This window comes from Bolinopsis microptera, chromosome 8 (assembly GCF_026151205.1).
Source record: "Bolinopsis microptera isolate Bmic1 chromosome 8, MBARI_Bmic_1.0, whole genome shotgun sequence".
Lineage (NCBI taxonomy): Eukaryota > Metazoa > Ctenophora > Tentaculata > Lobata > Bolinopsidae > Bolinopsis > Bolinopsis microptera.
Genome location: NC_087079.1, coordinates 7,430,782 through 7,450,636, shown reverse-complemented (window position 1 = coordinate 7,450,636; position 19,855 = coordinate 7,430,782). Strand labels below are relative to the sequence as shown.

Here is a 19,855-nt window from a genome sequence, read left to right as displayed (position 1 = left end):
GTACTCAGCAATAAAGATTCAATAAACTTCAGCTAATTCACTAACTACCACCCTTATCCCGAAATACTAGGTATCGACCCGAACGCAACCCAAAGAGATTATTACAGCATACAGTGATCGATGTAATTTATCGAAACCTATTACAATTCGTATAACTATAAGCCGTGAATGAATGGGAAAAGCGAGCGACCGATTTCATTCTCGGTATCATTTTGCATTTGAAAACGGTCAATCAAATTAATATCATTTCCTTTTGTTTGGGAAAGAGAGACACTGGCAGCGGTCCACTCTACCCATGATTATGGGTTTTGGTCAAATAACAAATACGAATCATATACAATTGAAAATATATACAAACTAAAAGAAGTGGGAAAATCTGATGAACGGAAATTTAAAAAAGGAACTAAAAGCTTTTTACACACGTCTCTGGAATAATGGTATACCTTAAGAACGACAAATTTAGTCTACCATAAATTTACTCAAACTTTTGACTAAAATTGTTGTAAACCAAATTTCACGTGACTAAATTTTGCGGCGACTAATTTTGAAGTATACCAAAATTTTAGTAGAGCATTATATATGAATTGCATTTTAGTGAGCTTACATTCTTGACCCAAATTTGTTGGCCCTACGCTCCTAAGGTATGTTGTTATAATTTGCTCTCAAAACAATGCGATTATAAACTAATCGTACTGTTTTTTTCTCACAAACAAATGAAACAGTCATTAGATAAACAAATTTCAAAACTAGATTGACGTTTCATATTTATATATAAATATTAAATAATAACGTTTGCAAACGATCTGTTACATGATATGCATAGAACCAGGGGTGTAGGGGGCCAACTTTTTGGCCTATCCCAACTTTTTGGCCTATCCTGTCTAACTCTTACTGCAGTCTAACTGCACGATAGTTGCCGATTTATAAATTTCAAAAAACATTGCTAGTTACTCTTCTGTGCCGTGTTCAGTATCTTCAAGTAAATTAGCAGGATACAATCCAGCTGTGAGCTGGCATGAACCAGAAATCTGATAATTTATATTACATATTCCGATATTACATGTCAGGATTCATCAGAAGTTCAGGAACCAAGGATTAAAAAAGTTTCAGTTGTATATCTTTTACGGTTTTTGCGGAAATTCGTGTTAAAGTTGATGCCGTGGTGTCAGTAAAATGGTACGGATATATCTATATATATCGTCTCGCTTTATATATAGTAAGATAAGAGACGTATATATTAGGATATTTGTAATTTGATCAAATTAAAAGTTTTGGTGTGTGAATCAAAGGTCTTTAAATTTTAAAACAAAACATATTACATGTCAGGATTCATCAGAAGTTCAGAAGCCTAGCGATCCTAAAATTCAGATAACATTACTGATTACATTACAGGACACAGTTTGCCCCTTGAAGTCCAAATTTACATTACCTCATTGCTAGAATTCATTCCTTAAAACAAATTTTCTAAGAATTCTTCCCGCTGCTCCCTCTTTGCATGTTGTACCCTCTTTGTGAGTAAGATCTATTACTGTAAGCATATTTTTCGAAATTTGTAGGACTTTTCCTTTGACTCTTTATTGTTAATAAAATTGGCACAACAACATCTTTCTGGATTTATCATTTCACATTGCTATTTGCTAGATTTCGATTCTGGAAGGAAATTTCCTGTAATTTGTTTCGAGAGATTGCAATATGCATCCCTTTTTCGAACTAAACTTATTTCGCAAGAGATGCTTGCAGGCTCTAATACGCATTTAAGATCGTATTATTATACTAGTTATTGAAACTATGTTTGAAAATGATATCTATTGCCAAATTGTCCAGCTAGGCCTTTTACACGTTTTGCTGTTTTTGAAATTCAGGCTGTGGCCAAAGCGTGTGCTAAATTTGAAAAACTCCGATTTCGGTGCAGATGTGATATGACCTGGTTTCAGTTTTCGTTTTGGGATTTAAGCTGATTGGTCAGTGGTCACCCAACTCAGCTGATTGGGTGTCTCTTAACTGCGTGGGAACTAGGTTCATGAACCCGATTGCAATTGGGTTCAGTTGTCGGTCACCCGTTGGGGCTGCACACGCCATGTATGCTTGGAGATGATTCGTTCTGGTGACTCGTACGCAGTGGTCACGTGAACCTACTATTTCACGTGACACCGGCCCATATTACTGATTTCGAGAAATAACTGTCACGTGACACACTGATAAGGATATTAGCCCCCGACACCGTGAGAAATCTGCCCTTGCTTCATACTGTGTTGTATTATATCAATGTAAGGATTAAATTTATATCTCAAACACAAACAAAATTAATGAGTGTCACCATCTTACTTACTGTCGTCAATCTACCTCGGGTAGTTGAGTTAAGTTAATACCTAAATCGGCACCTCAAAGTAGTAACGTATGCGGTTTGAGATAGCTCCTCATTTTATATCGAGCTCTCTTTAACTATCTGCCTGACTTCATGCCGAGGCAAGTAATGCTAATACTGCTTTCCTGCTGAATATGGCTCGAAAGTGTAATAATAATACACTAAAGCATCTTTCAGGGAATCAGTGCAATTAGTTTAGTAACCATACCTAATAAGTTTTCGGTCACTCTCAAAACAGTGCAATAAGTTTTGTAATCTCATCCCCTGAAAAAAACCGGTGCGATTTTGAAATGATAAGTGGCCGCCAAATAGGTCAAAAGTGGAGTTATATAAGAAGAATAACGTGAAGCTAGTTATTAAAAAGTTGCGTGCGGGCAGTTACTTCTGGGCCACCCAGCACCCTGTATATAATTACTCGTGACTTGCAGTTACCTGGGGACCTCAGGCTATCATGTTCATAAACCGAATAGAGATTAGGCGGAATGACAGGCTGAGCGCGGCCCAGTAAGACTTGCAGTCGCAAAAATAAAAAACAAAGCAGTGTTGGTTCTGGGTTTACTTTCAATTTTAAATGTTATCAAAGAATATTTTATCACATGAGTACTGCGTAGATAAAAAGAATATTTTAATTCACGAGTCACGACCGAATTATACTTGAACTTCACGTTAAATCTGAGAGATCACTGATTTAAGTCGGACGACCAGTGTTGTTTGAAGACAATTTACACAAATATTTTGAAAGCTCCTGTTAAAACAGACTTTCCGTATCTCTTATATTTTTTAAACAAATCCCCCTCCCAGACCAGTGTTGTCTGTCACAAATCTACAAGATAACATAAGTTTTAAGTTTTTACCTAACATCTTAAAAACGGAATTTACCTTTTCATGAAAAAATATTGAAACCCTATCGAGTTCTATTGTTTTGAGCGAAATCAGTTCTATTCCGCGATTATCGCGAACTGAGATATGGGTAATTTTGTTAATTTTTTGCGACTATTTGAACACAGAATATACATGTGTTGATAGATATTGAGCTGATAATCATAGAGAATGTAGTTTAGGCTTACCTTCCATATAAAGTTGGTTTCATTCAAAAATATTAATACTTGACCAATTTATGGGACAAAATCGATCAAATTAAGAGCGTATGCCGAAATATGGGCATATGGTTTTTGGCCCATAACTCAGCAATTTTTTGTCCGTTAATCGTAATGAAAATTCATATACGAGTTCAAGAGACCACTGGCTACAAGTAAAGCACCTAAAATCAGGGGGTTTGAGCATTTTAAGGTAATTTGGCATAATTGGGCATAATTGGGACCAAATATAATGGGCGTGGCTGAAAGAAAGAGAAATACGCTGAAGAGAAGCGATGCAGTTTCCTACTCTTCGGTGTGAATGAAGAACATGTCGGAAAGGGAGAGGACAAGCAATGGCGAGACAACATCAGGTGCTTGATGTGGTGTCAGAATGTAACGTGACGACGGGTGAAATCGTCAAGTGGGAAAAAGTTGGTCGGGCAGCCAATGCTCCGATCAAAGTTACAATGAGCAGTCCCTCAGTCCCTCAGTCCCTGAGTACGTCCAGAGAATTTTAAAAGACATCCCAAAATTCCGCATGCGTGGTGACCCCTGGAACAAGATGTTTGCTTCGCCAAACAGGAACAGCAGTAGACTCACCGTAGTCTTGTTAGCTTGTTGAAAAGCTGAGGCAGACAATTGAGGAGGAATCGAGCAGGCGTTCATGGGTGATAAGGAGCGGGAAGATTATTGACGTTGGACACTTTCGTCTCGTTCGCAAGACGCCTCCACGTCTAAACAGGACTTTGAGTGCATAGCTCAGATTCGTGGACTAAATGTAGCCTTATATAGGACTCATAATGTCTGATAACAGTGATTAAAAATATGTTTTAAAAAAAACAAAATGTAGTGTGTAGACACTGATTTGAGGCTGTCCGCCAAGAGTTGAGTTTGTAAAGAGTTCTATATAGCTGACAAAACAATTTATTATATCGGGTCTCAATAAGAGGTCTCGACTGCCTAGGCATCAAACCTTGGCAATCGGTGATTTTCCTCTGGCCCGGACTCAGCTGACCCTAGGGACCAGAGGATAAAGGCGTAGAGACTGTGTGTATCTACAACAGTGGTTGTTTTTTATAAGAAACAGGGCTTGCAACGCAAGAAAAAAAAATCACAAAGTGCATATTAATATTATATGACCTAGCAAATAGAAATGTATTATTATTATTATACCTTATCGGACCTTATTTGGACGAACATTTGCATTAAATGAACGGACATAATAATGAACGGACATGAATATGAACGCTGAAAGGCAATCAAAACCATTAAAAATCCGAATTTTTTCATTTTTTTGACGTTTTTTATTTCAGCAAATGATTTTTTAAATCAATTTTTTATAATTATACAGTAATTAGTAAGAAAAGCAGTCGTTAAGCAGTAAAAATGTTAGAATATATGTACATGATCAGTGTATAATATCACATGTCATCTTCATCGAATGGGTTTTTGTGCATAAAATAGTCGGCCATGCATCAGTGATTTCTATATCTTTATGGAAACCTTTTTTTAGGTCATTCTAACAGCACATTCCTTATTTCACTGCCACATAGCGCATATCTACACTGATAATCTTACTATATATAAAGCGAGACGATATATATATGTATGTATATATATTTATCTGTGCCATTTTACTGACACCACGGCATCAACTTTAACGCAAATTTCCACAAAAACCGTAAAATATATACAACCGAAACTTTTTTGACTGGGTCAAATGCTTTTATGGCCTCCAAATCAGCATGAAAAAATAAAAAATTGGCCAAGAGGAAGGAGTTTTAGAGCCCAAAATTTGGTACCCCAAGTGGTGTCAAAAACGCGAATTAAATAGGTAATAATTATTTTGGTCTCTTGAGTCTTGACACCATTTTAGGGTTATACGGGTTCCTGCTAGTACACCTAATTGCGGTGAGGCAGCATCATAAAGTTACTAATATCAATTAATATGTTTGCAGATCAGGGCCAGTCGACTCGACCAATTAACTTTTAATTGAATAGTTTTTATAGATAATATCACAATCATAATCTGCGTGCCCTTCGGGGATGAATATTTAACTTATTTATATATTACTTTTGAGTAAACATTGGCTGGTACTACAGACCAGTCCCCCAATCAATCATATCAAACTACCCCAGTCCTGCATTTCAGTGTTAACTTTTACAAGCCATTCGGCATGAAGTGGTTTTATCTTAGATAACTTTTGGCTAACCTTAACATCACGTGGAGCTTTCCGAGCACTGTTTCATTACCTCCCCTGAGTAATATGAACTATAACAACGTCGGACAATGTCCTTGGCAACACGATTTATTGTTATTAATCACGTATTTATACGGAAATGTTACGTAGATACTTTACTCACTAGCCAGGGTGATATTAGGAAGCGAATTACAGAGTTTATTTTTTACTTTTGATTATCGTTTGTACGAGAAAATATAATTTAAAATGGAAGTGCGTGTAGGTTCTGTAGACGTGTTTGACCGCTTTATTTTTTCCCTTTGTCTGATGTTCAGACAGACAGTTCAGTGTACACGTTGCTGTATAGAGTTGTTTGCTACTGTCGAGTTAAATAGGTCATTGATAACCCTCTAGTTCCATGGCCAATTTTTCACTGTATTAATACGCTCAAAAAAATATATCCGATTTTTTGGCTCTCTCTTTTCGATTCACACAGATTTCAGGCACAGCTTTTAAAAAAAGGTAAACATGTTTATCTCATGTCACACCCTGAAATAAAAGAAATTCCTACCGAACCATTTAAATTCGAAGTCCTCAAAGTATGTAAGGATTACGCAGACCGAATGATCTGGCAATCACTGTATATCAAGCAGTTACTTCCTAAAATAAACACTCAGCTCTCACCTGAAGCAGACTCGTGGCAAAAGACCACATGGGCTATTATGTAAATGTCATCAACAGATATATACGTGGCACCCTTTTCAGTTTCCCCGAATATGTTAGGGAGTAGGAAGTTATTTTTGTTACGGTTTGTGTACGTTGGTCTAGCTCTCAAATTTTGGACAGTTCTAGATTCTTTGGCCTAACTTCTATCTTTTGCTTTAAAATTTTCTACCGCTTAGAATCTTCCTATTTTATTTTAATCTTTCTCAGAGTTTTATGTATTAATTTGGATATTTACCAGGTCACTATGTAACAAAGTTTGTGTTCCGCCTTGAAGAAGCCATGGTGGCGAAACGTCGGCAATAACGTGTGTTATTTGTATTCAATTCAGAGGAGATTAGCCAATTTCAATCTAAACTCATAATGATAGACCCTCTGACAAGGGCAAAGCGTCATATATACGCTACAAACTCAAACATGTTTACGATTTAATTTTTCTCACTGTACTAATACCGTCGCTGCGGTCGTTATCGATATTATAATCGCATTTTGTTGTCCCGCAAGTTTCTGGGATCAACTATATTCCGTTAAAACTCGTGTGGCCGCAGTCCTGATCTTGCCCAACACCACCAATAGTATTTGAATACGCGTATCGATTACTGCGTGCAAATTAATACGGGCATGGAGCTTTTCTAGCACTGTTGTCCATTTCATTACCTCCCTGAGTAATATGAACTATAACAACGTCGGACAATGTCCTTGGCAACACAATTTACCGTAATATCTGGAGGCTGAAACAAGTGTGTAATGTTGGTGGGGACTAGCTCATGAACTATGTTGTTGAGTGCCATTATTTCGTTGACTTTTTTTGCAAAGTGCCCCCTAAAAACATCATATACTAGTAGAGTTTTCTGTGCCTCCGGCAGACCAAGGAGAACCTTTCCGTCGTTAACTTACTGCACAATAAAGTTCTCATAGTTGTCATATTCTGGACAAAAAGCACGGACTTTAACTTGGACGGACTTTATTTGAACGGACATTATGATGAACGTTAGGGCCTCCAGCGTTCAATTAATGTCCGTCCAAATAAGGTCCGATAAGGTAGTCACTCGTAGGTTTATATTGATGTAGGTTTATCTTTGAAATAAATATTTTAAGAGTACCACCCGTTAACAACTAGCGCGTGTTAGCGTCTTTTAACACTAGCTAGCGCAAACAATAAATTTGCGCTAACTAGCGCAAGCTAGCGCTAGTTAGCGCTGGATTGCGCCAATCGCCAATCGCCATCGAGCGCTATCAGCAGAAACTAAATTACTGATAGCAAATAGCAATGAGATAACTTCTAACCTGGTTACAACTACAAGAATGGCTACCAATGATCGGTCATCAGCCGCTGTCTACTCTTTGATCGAGAAGTTCGAGATTGAAACTGTAAACAATGTCCGAGAACAGAAATCTAAAACTGGAAGATTTCGCTGCACACCCGCTGCCTTCCTAACATATATATCACAGTGCCGACTAGCAGGCTTACTGATGGGTCCGATTTATGGAGTTCTCATCTACCTCTATATAACCCATCTTATACTAGCAGGACTTCCCTTCACAGCACCCGACAACTTTACTTGCAGTTCTACCAACCCCTCTACTAACACCTCTACCAACACCTCTACTAACACCTCTACCAACACCTCTACCAACCCCTCTACTAAACACATCTACTCCAGCTGGACAGCAGGACTCTACCAGACCAGCATTAACGAGACTGCTCTGATGAGTAAGAGAACAAGTCACCTAGTGGGAGGAGGGATTGGTGCAGTGGTGGGGTCCGGACTAGCTCTCACCAGTGTCTTCTCTACCAAGGTGAGATGCAACATGGTCCTCATGTTACCAAGTCTGCTGACAAAGCGTGGGAGGAGCTTCATGTTCAGCTTTGCACTGGCACTAGTGATTGAGGGACCACTTTCCACGCTAGAACACAATGTTCAAGAGGTAGTCCGTTCGTTCACCTGCATGTACCGCGAGATTAAAAGTATGGCCGAAAGGTCCGTAGAACAGTTTGTTAAAATCATGGAGCAGTTTAAAAAACTCCTTGCTATGATGAACGACGCATCCAAAGCTTATCTTGCTCAGCTAGAGAGGGATATTGAGAATGCGACTGCAGAAACACGAGCAAATATTGAGGCTACGAAACGAGACGTGGAAAAAAAGATGAGAGAAATGAAGGAAGTAGCGGAAAGCATTGGAGATGTGCTGAATACCCCAGGTAGTATGATTTCAGGTTTCTGCGATGGTGTTACTATGGCTGGAGGGGGTGTTCTTGATTCTTTATTTGATGCTGGAAGGGGTTTTGTTGATGCTTTTGAGGACATTTTTACCGGGCGTCGAAAAAGGTCTTCCTGTGAACCACCAAACATAATTGATGTTCCAGATTTAGATTTATCTGCGTTTGATGGGATTTCTTTGGATGCACTGAAAAACATTGTCCGGGACCTAAATCCGAACTTAGACCTCATCGATATGGACTTTGATATGCTTGCAGCGGAGATCGATTCAAGCAGTATTAGAAAAATTCGTGACACACTTCAGGGAATCTTCATGCACGCTTTCGAATCCACGAAAATTATAGCGCGATGGGCTTCCAAGATTTTCTACATTAGCATTATCCTTATCATCTATGATGCATATGTTTACGTAGGCTCATTTTACAAGGATGATGCGTTCGATAACATGACCATCAACCACAGTTTTAAGGAAATCTGCGAGAAAGAGAAAAAGCCTAAGGTGACTCCGATGAGATGCTGGGAGCTTAAGGAAAAGTACCATCTTGCGGTCAGCATGATTTTAAGCAAAAAGGAAACAATATCTTTGGTTACGGAAAGTATCCCAAGTTTATGTGCTGCAATTGTCATCTCTGGCATCCTGCTCATGGACTACCTCTTTGCTGTTACTCTCGAGGCATTCAAAGAACATGCGAGTTTCGGAATCACGTTCCCCGGGATGGAACAGGGGATTTCATTCGGAAGCACCCTGAAAGAGGCAACAGGCCAGAGTCTCTCCAACACGATAAGGATCGACGGATTCGACCTCTCCACGGACAAATGTTTGCCAAGCCCACAGAGGACGAATAATTCTTCGATATGGCCTATATTCGCTATTATAATCGCTGCATTACTTTCTTGTGTGATAGAAGCTTACTTCAGTCGTCTCAGGCAGATTATCTGCAACGCTTACTACCCCAAACGAGCTCAAGAGAGGGCCATCTATCTTCACAAGTAAGAGAATATCTAACTCTTTACATTATACTTCTTTATTGGATGTCCGACGTACACAATAATCTTAATAATGAGTCCTGCTTCAAATGTACTATAACATACTTTGCAACTTCTTGTGAATAAAACTGTAATCTAGTCAAATTATGGTTAAACTACATACTTTTCCCCAGAAAAATAATGTCGGGAAGAAGAACGAGGCAGCTGCAACTGGGACTCATTCTTCACAGAGAGGTACATATTATTCAAATTGGGTTTAGTTATGAAAACAAATCATTATGTGATTAATATAATCTCATAAAATAATGGATGATTTCTTCAGTATGATGATTAACGGTGTTTTCTATTGTTTAATCGCTACCAGTATTGGCGGTATTCATGTTTATTTTGACAGGCTACAGTGATATTTGAAGTTGATTGCTCGATGTGATATTAGTCTATTGGTTTGCCACTAGCACCACCTCCTTATATATATTACTATTAATGATTGATAACGTTTATAAGAAAGGGAAGATAACCTCTTTTTCTTCCTGTAGATGAGCTGCAAAGAACGGAGCGCGGAGTTCTCTCCGTTCCAGCAAGTTTGGCGACTGTTCTCAACTCAGAAAGGGCCCACAACCTTGAAGACCTGTTTGGGGTGTAAGGAACCACTGAAGGAAGACACATCTTCCGCCTACACTTTCCGGCACAACGGAGAGAAAGTGAGCGCGGAGATTTGCTCTGACTGTGCAAAGGAACCAAACGAATGAAGTTTGCATTGGCATTGGTGTAATGTTAACCTAAAGTATGTTGCAATGTTGCATTATACCTTATCGAACCTTATTTGCATTATAGTGCACAGTAATTGGAGACACGCACGTTACCGTGCAAAGATTTACAATCGATATTTTGAGCAGTTTTGCGGTTATTAAAATATTAACTTGTGTGAAGAGTTTTACATTTAAATCGGCTATCTCTTCGGTTGGGATGGATATTTTTGATGCGGTAAAACTGACAATCAAAGAAAACCATAAGCTTATTCCCTGTGTCCACGGGCCTTTTAGATTAAGTGATACCCATTACCTAGGTTAGGCAAACTATTTGGTGTAAGAGGCAAGCCTAAACTATTCGGTTAGATTCAGAGTTGAAAAATACGTACTTTAAAACTTTAAAACTATCTCACGTATTTTTCAACTCTAGATAAATCAGTATTTTGTACTTCCATTCATATTGTATTCGTAATCGTATAAAATATGTACTTAAAGTTTAAACAAATAGCAAATTAATTTTGATTTTAGAAAAAGATGCACTGTGCGCTAGTTATAAGTCTGTAGTCAAGTTTTTTGGCATTTGTTTTTCTTAAATTAGTTTAATATATTTTAATAGTGTACTTTTAGATGACTTTGTCTACCTTGGAAGCAGAATAATAAGTGCGGAGAAGGACTTTGATGTTAGGAAAGCAAAGGCATGGGGGGCCTGTCATCAGTTAAAGACAACCTGGAAGTCTGGAATGCGCAGGGACTTAAAGATCCGTGTCTTTCGAGCAACGGTTGAGCCCGTACTCCTGTACGGCTCTGAAGCTTGGACGATAAGCCAATCCATGACTAAGCGGATCAATGGATGCTACACTAGAATGCTCCGGATGGCCTTGAACATACGTTGGCCACAAATCATCAACAACAGTGATTTATACGGCAACATCCCCAAGCCATCAGCGATGATAGCCTCCAGAAGAATGAGACTGGCTGGACATGTAGCCAGGCATGACGACCTTCTGGCAAACCAACTTCTGTTCTGGGACCCTCAGCATGGATACAGGAGACCGGGGAGGCCCCACCTTACGTTTCTGGACATGCTAAAGAAGGACACCAGCCTTTCCTGTGTTGAAGAGATAAGATCTGTTATGCTTGACCGCGACGTGTGGCGAGGAATTGTAGTTGCTCGGACCAAGAAGCCGACTTAAGTCAAGTCAGTGTACTTTTACGGTGTAAGAGAGTTAACATATCGGTGTATTTTATACCACGTATTAGGATAAACATATTGGGGTATTTTATATTATACCACGTTATTATTAACAATAGATTAGTGAGATCACTATTTTTTGATCGCTTCAAATAATATAATGTAAAATTCGTTATTTTACTTTTTAGCATTAAGTTTCTGAAACTTAACAAGGTTCATGTCTGCTATCTTATAATTTCGACTCGGACAGAATCGACCCTAATGGAACGCTAAGAGTTCAAATAAACTCTTAGCGTGGGGGGGGGGGGGGGTCCAACCCGATCATTTCCGATCATTCCGATCCCGATTTTGGCCTCATCAACCCTCATATCGGAAAAATCGGGAAAATTTAAATCTTCCCTCTGAGGTTTCTAGGCGATATAGGTAGCTATTTCTGTACTTAAATATGACAAGAAATCGATTGGTGGTGGTCCCAGAACCCCAAAATGGTATCTTGTTCCAAACAAGAATCGTTTCGTCCGAAAAACAACACAATGTCGTATCAACTCTTGTTTGACAGAAACATCCACCCCGGTCCACAATTGAAAGAGGTACGGTTGGTAATAACAATCGTAACAAATAGCGAACGCTTTAGTAACTTTTGATTTAAGTTGTCTCCACAATTTGTAACAGGCTATCTGCAGAAATGGGTAGCACGGTTAATGACTATGGTCCTTTCTCAAACTTCCAATCCTCAGTTAGATACAAAGAATAGTCTACACAATTTTCAATAACATTAAAAGGGATGAAAATCACTATATTTATCAAAATCTTTATTTATCATGTAACAACTTTTCCATAGTACTGGAGAGTAAAACTCTGTTTTAAAAAAAAATCTCGAGCACATTTTGAGTCAGTTACAGTAACATGTCAATATGTTTCAGACTCAAATGCGTTTAAAAACATTTTAGTAATAATATATTGTGTAAACTGGTGAGGAGGAGGAGGAGGAGGACTGAGGAGAAGGAGGACTGAGGAGGACAGAGGAGGAAGACTGAGGAAGACCAGGACGAGCACTAGGAGGATGAGGACGAGGACTAAGGACGAGGACTAGGAGGATGAGGACGAGGACTAAGGACGATGAGGACGAGGACTAAGGACGAGGAGGAGGACGACTGAGGAGGAGGACTGATTAGGAGGAGGACTGATTAGGAGGAGAAGGAATAGAAGAAGGAGGAGGAGGATGAGGAAGAAAACTGAGGAGGAGGAGGAGAAGGAGGAAGACTGAGGAGAAAGAGGAGGACCGAGGAGGACTGAGGAGGAGGAGGACTGAAGAGGAGAGGGAGGACTGAGGAAGAGGAGCAGGATTGGTGTGGAGGAAGACGAAAAGGAGGAGAAGGAGGAGGACGAGAGCGAGGACGAGGAGGAAGACTGAGGAGGAGGACTGTTAAAAAGGAGAAGGACGAGGACTGAGGAAGAGGACTGAAGATGAGGAGAAGGAGGACTGGAGGAGGACTAAGGACAAGGAGGACTGAGGAGGAGGACTGAGGATGAGGAGGAGGACTGAGGATGAGGAGGAGGAGAAGAAGGACTGGGGAGGACTGAGGAAGAGGAGGACTTAGGGAGGACTGAGGAGGAGGAGGACTGAGGAGGATGATGAGGAGGAGGACTGAGGATGAGGAAGAGGAGAAGGAGGACTGGGGGAGGACTGATGAAGAGGAGCACTGGGGGAGGACTGAGGAGCAGGAGGATGACTTAGGAGTAGGAGGAGAAGGAGGAGAAGGAGGAGAAGGAGGAAAAGGATGAGAGGGAGGAGGAGGACTGAGGAGGAGGAGGAGGACTGAGGAGGAGGACTGATCAGAAGGAGAAGGAGGAGGAGGAGGACTGAGGAGGAGGACTGAGGATGAGGAGAAAGGGAAGGAGAAGGAGGACTGGGAAGGACTGAGGAAGAGGAGGACTTGGGAAGGACTGCGGAGGAGGAGGACTGCGGAGGAGGAGGACTGGGGGAGGACTGAAGAGGAGGAGGACTGGGGAAGGAGGAGGACTTAGGAGTAGGAGGAGAAGGAGGAAAAGGAGAAGGAGGAGGACTGGGGACTGAGGAGGAGGAGGACTGAGGAGGAAGAATATGAGGACTGAGAAAGAGGACTGAAGAGGATGAGGAGGAGGAGAAGGAGGACTGGGGGAGGACTGAGGAAGAGGAGGACTTGGGGAGGAGGAGACTGATGAGGAGTAGGAGGACTGAGGAGGAAGACTGAGGAGGATGAGGACGAGGACTAAGGACGATGACTAGGAGGATAAGGACAAGGGCTATTGTAGAGGAGGAGGACTGATTAGGAGGATAAGGAAGAGGAGAAGGAGGAGGAGGACTGAGAAGGAGGACTGAAGAGGAGGAGGATAAGGAGGAGAATGAGAAGGACTGAGGATAAGGAGGAGAATGAGGAGGAGGAGGATGACTCAGGAGGAGGACTCAGGAGGTGGAGGAGGAGGACTTAGGAGGAGGACTGAAGAGGAGGAGGAGGACTGATGAGGTGGAGGAGGAGGAGGACTCCAGAGGAGGAGGACTCAGGAGGAAGAGGAGGAGGAGGACTGAGGACGGGGAGGAGGAGGAGGAGGAGGAGGACTAAGAGGACGCGAGGACTGAGGAGGAGGACGAAAGTGAATGAGGAGGAGGATTGAAGAGGAGGACTGATGATGAGGAGAAGGAGAAGAAGGACTGGGAAGGACTGAGGAAGAAGAGAACTAGGGGAGGACTGAGGAGGAGGAGGACTGAGGATGAGGAGGAGGACTGGGGTAGGACTGAGGAGGAGGAGGAGGACTTAGGAGTAGGAGGAGGACTTAGGAGTAGGAGGAGAAGGAGAAGGAGGACTGACGAGGAGGAGAAGGACTGAGGAGGAGGAGAAAGACTGACGAGGAGGACTGACGAGGAGGAGGACTGACGAGGAGGAGAAGGACTGAGGAGGAGGAGAAGGACTGAGGAGGAGGACTGACGAGGAGGAGAAGGACTGAGGAGGAGGAGAAGGACTGACGAGTAGGAGGAGAACTGGGGACTGAGGACGGAGGAGGAGGACGGAGGAGGAAGAGAATGAGGACTGAGGAAGAGGACTGAGGAGGATGAGGAGGATGAGGAGGAGGAGGACTGAGGAGTAGGACTGAGGAGGAAAAGGAGGACTAAGGAGGAGGATGAGGAGGAGGAGGCTGAGGAGGAGAAGGACTGGTGAGAAGGAGAAGGAGGAGGAGGACTGAGAAGGAGGAGGAGGACTTAGGAGTAGGAGGAGGACTTAGGAGTAGGAGGAGAAGGGGAAGGAGAAAGAGGACTGACGAGGAGGAGGAGGAGGACTGACGAGGAGGAGAAGGACTGAGGAGGAGGAGAAAGACTGACGAGGAGGACTGACGAGGAGGAGAAGGACTGAGGAGGAGGAGAAGGACTGACGAGTAGGAGGAGAACTGGGGACCGAGGACGGAGGAGGAGGACGGAGGAGGAAGAGAATGAGGACTGAGGAAGAGGACTGAGGAGGATGAGGAGGATGAGGAGGAGGAGGACTGAGGAGTAGGACTGAGGAGGAGGAGGAGGACTAAGGAGGAGGATGAGGAGGAGGAGGCTGAGGAGGAGAAGGACTGGAGAGAAGGAGAAGGAGGACTGAGGAGGAAGACTGAGGAGGAAGACTGAGGAGGAGGAGGACTTAGGAGTAGGAGAAGGAGGAGGAGGACTGAGGAGGAGGATGAGGAGACAGAGGAGGAGGAGGAGGACTGTTGAGGAGGAGGAGGATGATGAGGATGAGGACTGAGGAGGAATACTGAAGAGGAGGAGGACTAAGGACGAGGAGGAGGAGGACGACGACTGAGGAGGAGGAATGATTAGGAAGAGAAGAAAGAGGAGAAGGAGGAGGAGGAGGAGGAAGAAGAGGAGAAGGAGGAGGATGAGGACTGGGGGAGTACTGAGGAGGAGGATAAGGAGGAGGAGGACTAAGGATGAGGATGAGGACGAGGACGATTATGAGGAGGACAGAGGATGAGGACTGAAGGAGGAGGAGGATGAGGAGGAGAAGGAGGAGGACTGGGCGAGGACTCAGTAGGAAGAGGATGATGACTGAGGAGGAGGATGAGGACTCAGGAGGAGGACTCAGGAGGTGGACTCAGGAGGTGGAGGAGGATGAGAAGGACTCAGGAGGAGGAGGACGACTATGAGGAGGACTGAGGAAGTACTTGACTATACATTTAAGGTGCAGTGTACTAGTGATATTATGGTATGTTTAAAGACCGGACCACAAAATATAACCCGGTACCTAGTGGTGTACTAATACATAATAACAAGTAACAGGGATAAAATTAATGAGCAGAAACAATCGATCTCACGTCAAGAGGCCAAAGCACTGGGGTCTGGGACTACATGACAACTCCAACTAGTAGTGAGCATACTAGCCCCTGCAGTGGAAAAACACATAAAACATACTATTGGAATGTCCAATTAGTTCGTTTTCTCATAACAATAAATGTAGGGGTTTTTTTTATCACTTCTGAGAGGTTTTAGAGATCGATTCTCTAAAATTTCTCAATTTTCCGATTTTTCCGATTTTTCCGATTCCGATTTTGGCCTCATCAACCCTCATATCGGACATCGGGTTGGACCCCCCCTAGCGTTAAGTAGCGTTAAGTAGCGTTAAGTAGCGTTAAACACTTGTTAGTTTTCTGAACATCCTCACTATCCATAATAACATTGCAAAATGAGCAGCCATTTTCATGCACAAGCTCCCAATTTCAGTGCATGGAACGTTTCCTCAGAAAACTCCACAACCTGAGGAAAATAAAGAATGGCTGGAAATTGTGTACAGGAATTCCGTCTGCTTCAAAGGACCACTGTTGTATAATAATATTTTAAAAGCTGAACCAACCCCACTATCACAATATCACTCAATGAACGTCTTCAAAAATCACATAAATGATGTACTGATTAATTAAAATACAAAAACAAGGAGAACTTAATACCTGGGAAATTAAAAATGTTACCTAACAAAATATTTGTGGACACTGTCATCCCTTCTAGAAATTGCGAAATTGCGACTTTAATGTACACGGAAAACAACCTACCTAACGCGATAATTGACTCAGTCATCTTTTTCCCAATCCATGACTCAAAATCTTTCTACTCCGAGGGATAAAGTTTTTCCGAGGAGAGCAGACATGGGCACCGTAATGTTTAAACTTTAAATCGTTTAGTTATATTTTATTCAATATATTTGTCGCTTTCAAGCGGGGTAATAAGTGATGTGTTTCCTTTCCTTTCCTCTCTAATACACGTAATTTGATCAGACCCTGCTGGCGCCCCTCCTAATCATTTGGGGGGGGGGGGGGGGGGGAGGAGGGGCGCCAACAGGCAACGTTACGCCACTGCGTCATATTTGTGCCTTTAGCTTTTAGTCCTCTTTTCAGTTTTTCTATGACTGACGTAAATAACATTTTTAAGGCGTTAGTGCCGAGTTCACTTCTGGTGAACTCCCAAAACCAAACAAACAAACTTGAGGTATTATTAAATTGTTCCGTAGCAGTATAGTTTCACGACACAATAGTTTTAGTGTATTAAAGAGTTGTAAGAATTATAGATGTAATAAAGAGCAAATTCCTAGACGAGCACACTGTAAAATGCTAAAATAGGCTGAACCGCTTCAATCTCAATAAAACTGCTCAAATGCTCACATACTCTGCTCGTTCTGCTAACAATACTCACTTCCCTTTTTGGTCTCTACGAAAGTTCAATACTCCTGGATTATATTCGCTCTTTTATCTAGTTTTGGTTGGACTTAAATAACTAACCAGTGAGTACGATCCCCCCCCCCCCCCCCCCCCCCCCCCGCTTGCACTCAACTATTATGACCCTTAGATGCCTTGTTCAAATTAATTAAGAGTAGTTCACTTGAACTTATTGGAGAATTCCTCAATTTATGAATCACAATAATAATTCTTTTTTTTGTATCTACAAATTTCTAGTTTTCAGCCTTCTCAAAGCTCTACAACCACTAGAAGTCAAAAAAAAAACTTTTATCACAAAAAAAAAACTCTTACCAGACTCGGAGAAGCGTAGGTTTGAGAAGTCAGAGACAGACTGATTACTGAGACCAAGCAATCCTAGCAGTTCAAACACTCTTTTCCTCCACAGGACGAGAAGCAGCTTGTTGGACGGTAGAAAGATCAGTACTACTGCTGGGTACAGACCTGTTAGGGAGGAAATTATTAATTATTAATTATTTATTAAGTTAAATCTCCAATATATAGTCAAACAAATTACTCCTGATTTTGCGCACTAGTTTATGCCTCTGATTTTATGCCAGACTTTATAATCTTAATGATCATGGACTTAACACCGGATAGTTAAGCAGTGTTTTAATTTATTATAGAGATCATTACTGAGCAACAGAAGAAGGCATGTGTGATAAGAACGGGAATCTCTCTAACCTAGCACCATATTGCATATAATAGAGACTTCTGGGTGAAGAAAGTGGATGTAGGTTGTGGTTGGGCACGTAGTTTTAGTTATGTCACCAAGACACGCTGTGTACTCTTTCAAGGCGTTGTCTAGGTCCACTCTGAAATGGAATTGTAGAAATTGTGATCTGAATTCTACAGTTTGCTAAATTCAATTGCTAATTCTCCCTCTTCTCTGTTAAGCGGTAAGTTAAAGTCATTAAAGTGTGGGTACAAAACCGAATAGAATAGAATAAAGAGGGAAGTTTTACTCTTCATGAAACTGGTTTTATAATTTCAGTAATATTATAGGGGGGGGGGTGTCATGTCCGTCTATGTCCGCCTATGTCCTGTCCTTTTTGGATTCTATGAGACAACGGACGTGTTTTTTGGGACATTGGCGGACACGGACGGACATTGGCGGACTCGGACGGACATTGGCGGACTCGGACGGACATTGGCGGACCCGGACGGACATTGGCGGACTTGGACGGACATTGGTGGACATTAGCGGACATTGGTGGACATTAGCGGACAAACATTTTGAGGACTGAAGAGTACTGAAGAGTAGGAGGAGGACTGGGGAGGAGGAGAACTGTTGAGGACTGATGAGGAGGACTGAGGACGAGGAGGAGGAGTAGGAGGAGGACTGAGGAGGGGAGGAGGAAGAGGACTGGGGAGGATCAGGAAGACCCAGGAGGACCCAGGAGGAGAACCCAGGAGGAGGAAGAGGACTGAGGAGGATGGATGAGGAGGATGGCTGGGGAGGATGGCTGAGGAGGATGACTCAGGAGGATGACTGAGAGGGAGGAGGAGGAGGACTCAGGAGGAGGACTCAGGAGGAAGAGGAGGAGGAGGACGGGAGGAGGACTCAGGAGGAGGACTTAGGAGAAATGAGAAGGAGGACTGAGGAGAACTGAGGAGGAGGAGGAGGAGGAGGAGGAGGAGGACTGAATAGGAGGAGGAGAAGGAGGGGGGACTGGGAGAGGACTGGGGAGGAGGAGGACTGATGAGAAGGATGAAGAGGAGGACCCAAGAGGAGGAGGACTGAGGACCGAGGAGGAAGAGGAGGAGGAGGACCCAGGAGGAGGAGGACTGAGGAGGATGGCTGAGGAGGATGACTGAGAGGGAAGAGGAGGAGGAGGAGGAGGACTCAGGGAGGAGGAGGAGGAGGAGGACTGAGGAGGACTGAGAAGGAGGAGGACTGAGGAGGATGGCTGAGGAGGATGGCTGGGGAGGATGGCTGAGGAGGATGACTGAGGAGGATGACTGAGAGGGAGGAGGAGGAGGACTCAGGAGGAGGACTCAGGAGGAAGAGGAGGAGGAGAACTCAGGAGGAGGACTTAGGAGAAATGAGAAGGAGGACTGAGGAGAACTGAGGAGGAGGATGAGGAGGAGGAGGAGGATTGAATAGGAGGAGGAGAAGGAGGGGTCTGGGAGAGGACTGGGGAGGAGGAGGACTGATGAGAAGGATGAAGAGGAGGACCCAGGAGGAGGAGGACTGAGGACCGAGGAGGAAGAGGAGGAGGATGAGGAGGAGGAGGAGGAGGACCCAGGAGGAGGAGGACTGAGGAGGAGGACTGAGGAGGATGGCTGAGGAGGATGACTGAGAGGGAAGAGGACGAGGAGGAGGACTCAGGAGGAGGAGGAGGAGGAGGACTGAGGAGGACTGAGAAGAAGGAGGACTGAGGAGGAGGAGGAGGAGGAGGACTGAATAGGAGGAGGAGGATGGGGACTGGGAGAGGACTGAGGAGGAGGATGGAGGACTGAGGAGAAGGATGAGGAGGAGGACTGAGGACTGAGGAGGAAGAGGAGGAGGAGGACCCAGGAGGAGGACCCAGGAGGAGGACTTAGGAGAAATGAGAAGGAGGACTGAGGAGAACTGAGGAGGAGGAGGAGGAGGAGGAAGAGGAGGACTGAATA

At 43.0% G+C, this 19,855-nt stretch overlaps 2 protein-coding genes across 2 annotated transcripts in view; one reads left to right on the top strand and one right to left on the bottom strand.

Annotated features, from left to right (window-relative positions):
* The window catches only part of LOC134819530 (uncharacterized), a 103,159-nt gene that overhangs the window by 22,118 nt on the left and 61,186 nt on the right, over window positions 1-19,855 (bottom strand). The window contains exons 15-16 of the mRNA XM_063829516.1: window positions 17,924-18,054; window positions 17,534-17,683 (exon numbers count right to left, since the gene is read on the bottom strand). Coding sequence (XP_063685586.1) covers window positions 17,534-17,683; window positions 17,924-18,054 — 281 coding nt within the window. The remainder of the gene's footprint in view (window positions 1-17,533; window positions 17,684-17,923; window positions 18,055-19,855) is intronic.
* On the top strand, window positions 8,228-11,631 carry LOC134819492 (E3 ubiquitin-protein ligase DCST1-like). Its single transcript, XM_063829448.1, has 3 exons — window positions 8,228-9,559; window positions 9,730-9,790; window positions 10,093-11,631. The coding sequence occupies exons 1-3, from the start codon at window positions 8,298-8,300 to the stop codon at window positions 10,303-10,305; spliced, it is 1,536 nt and encodes a 511-aa protein (XP_063685518.1). The 5' UTR covers window positions 8,228-8,297; the 3' UTR covers window positions 10,306-11,631.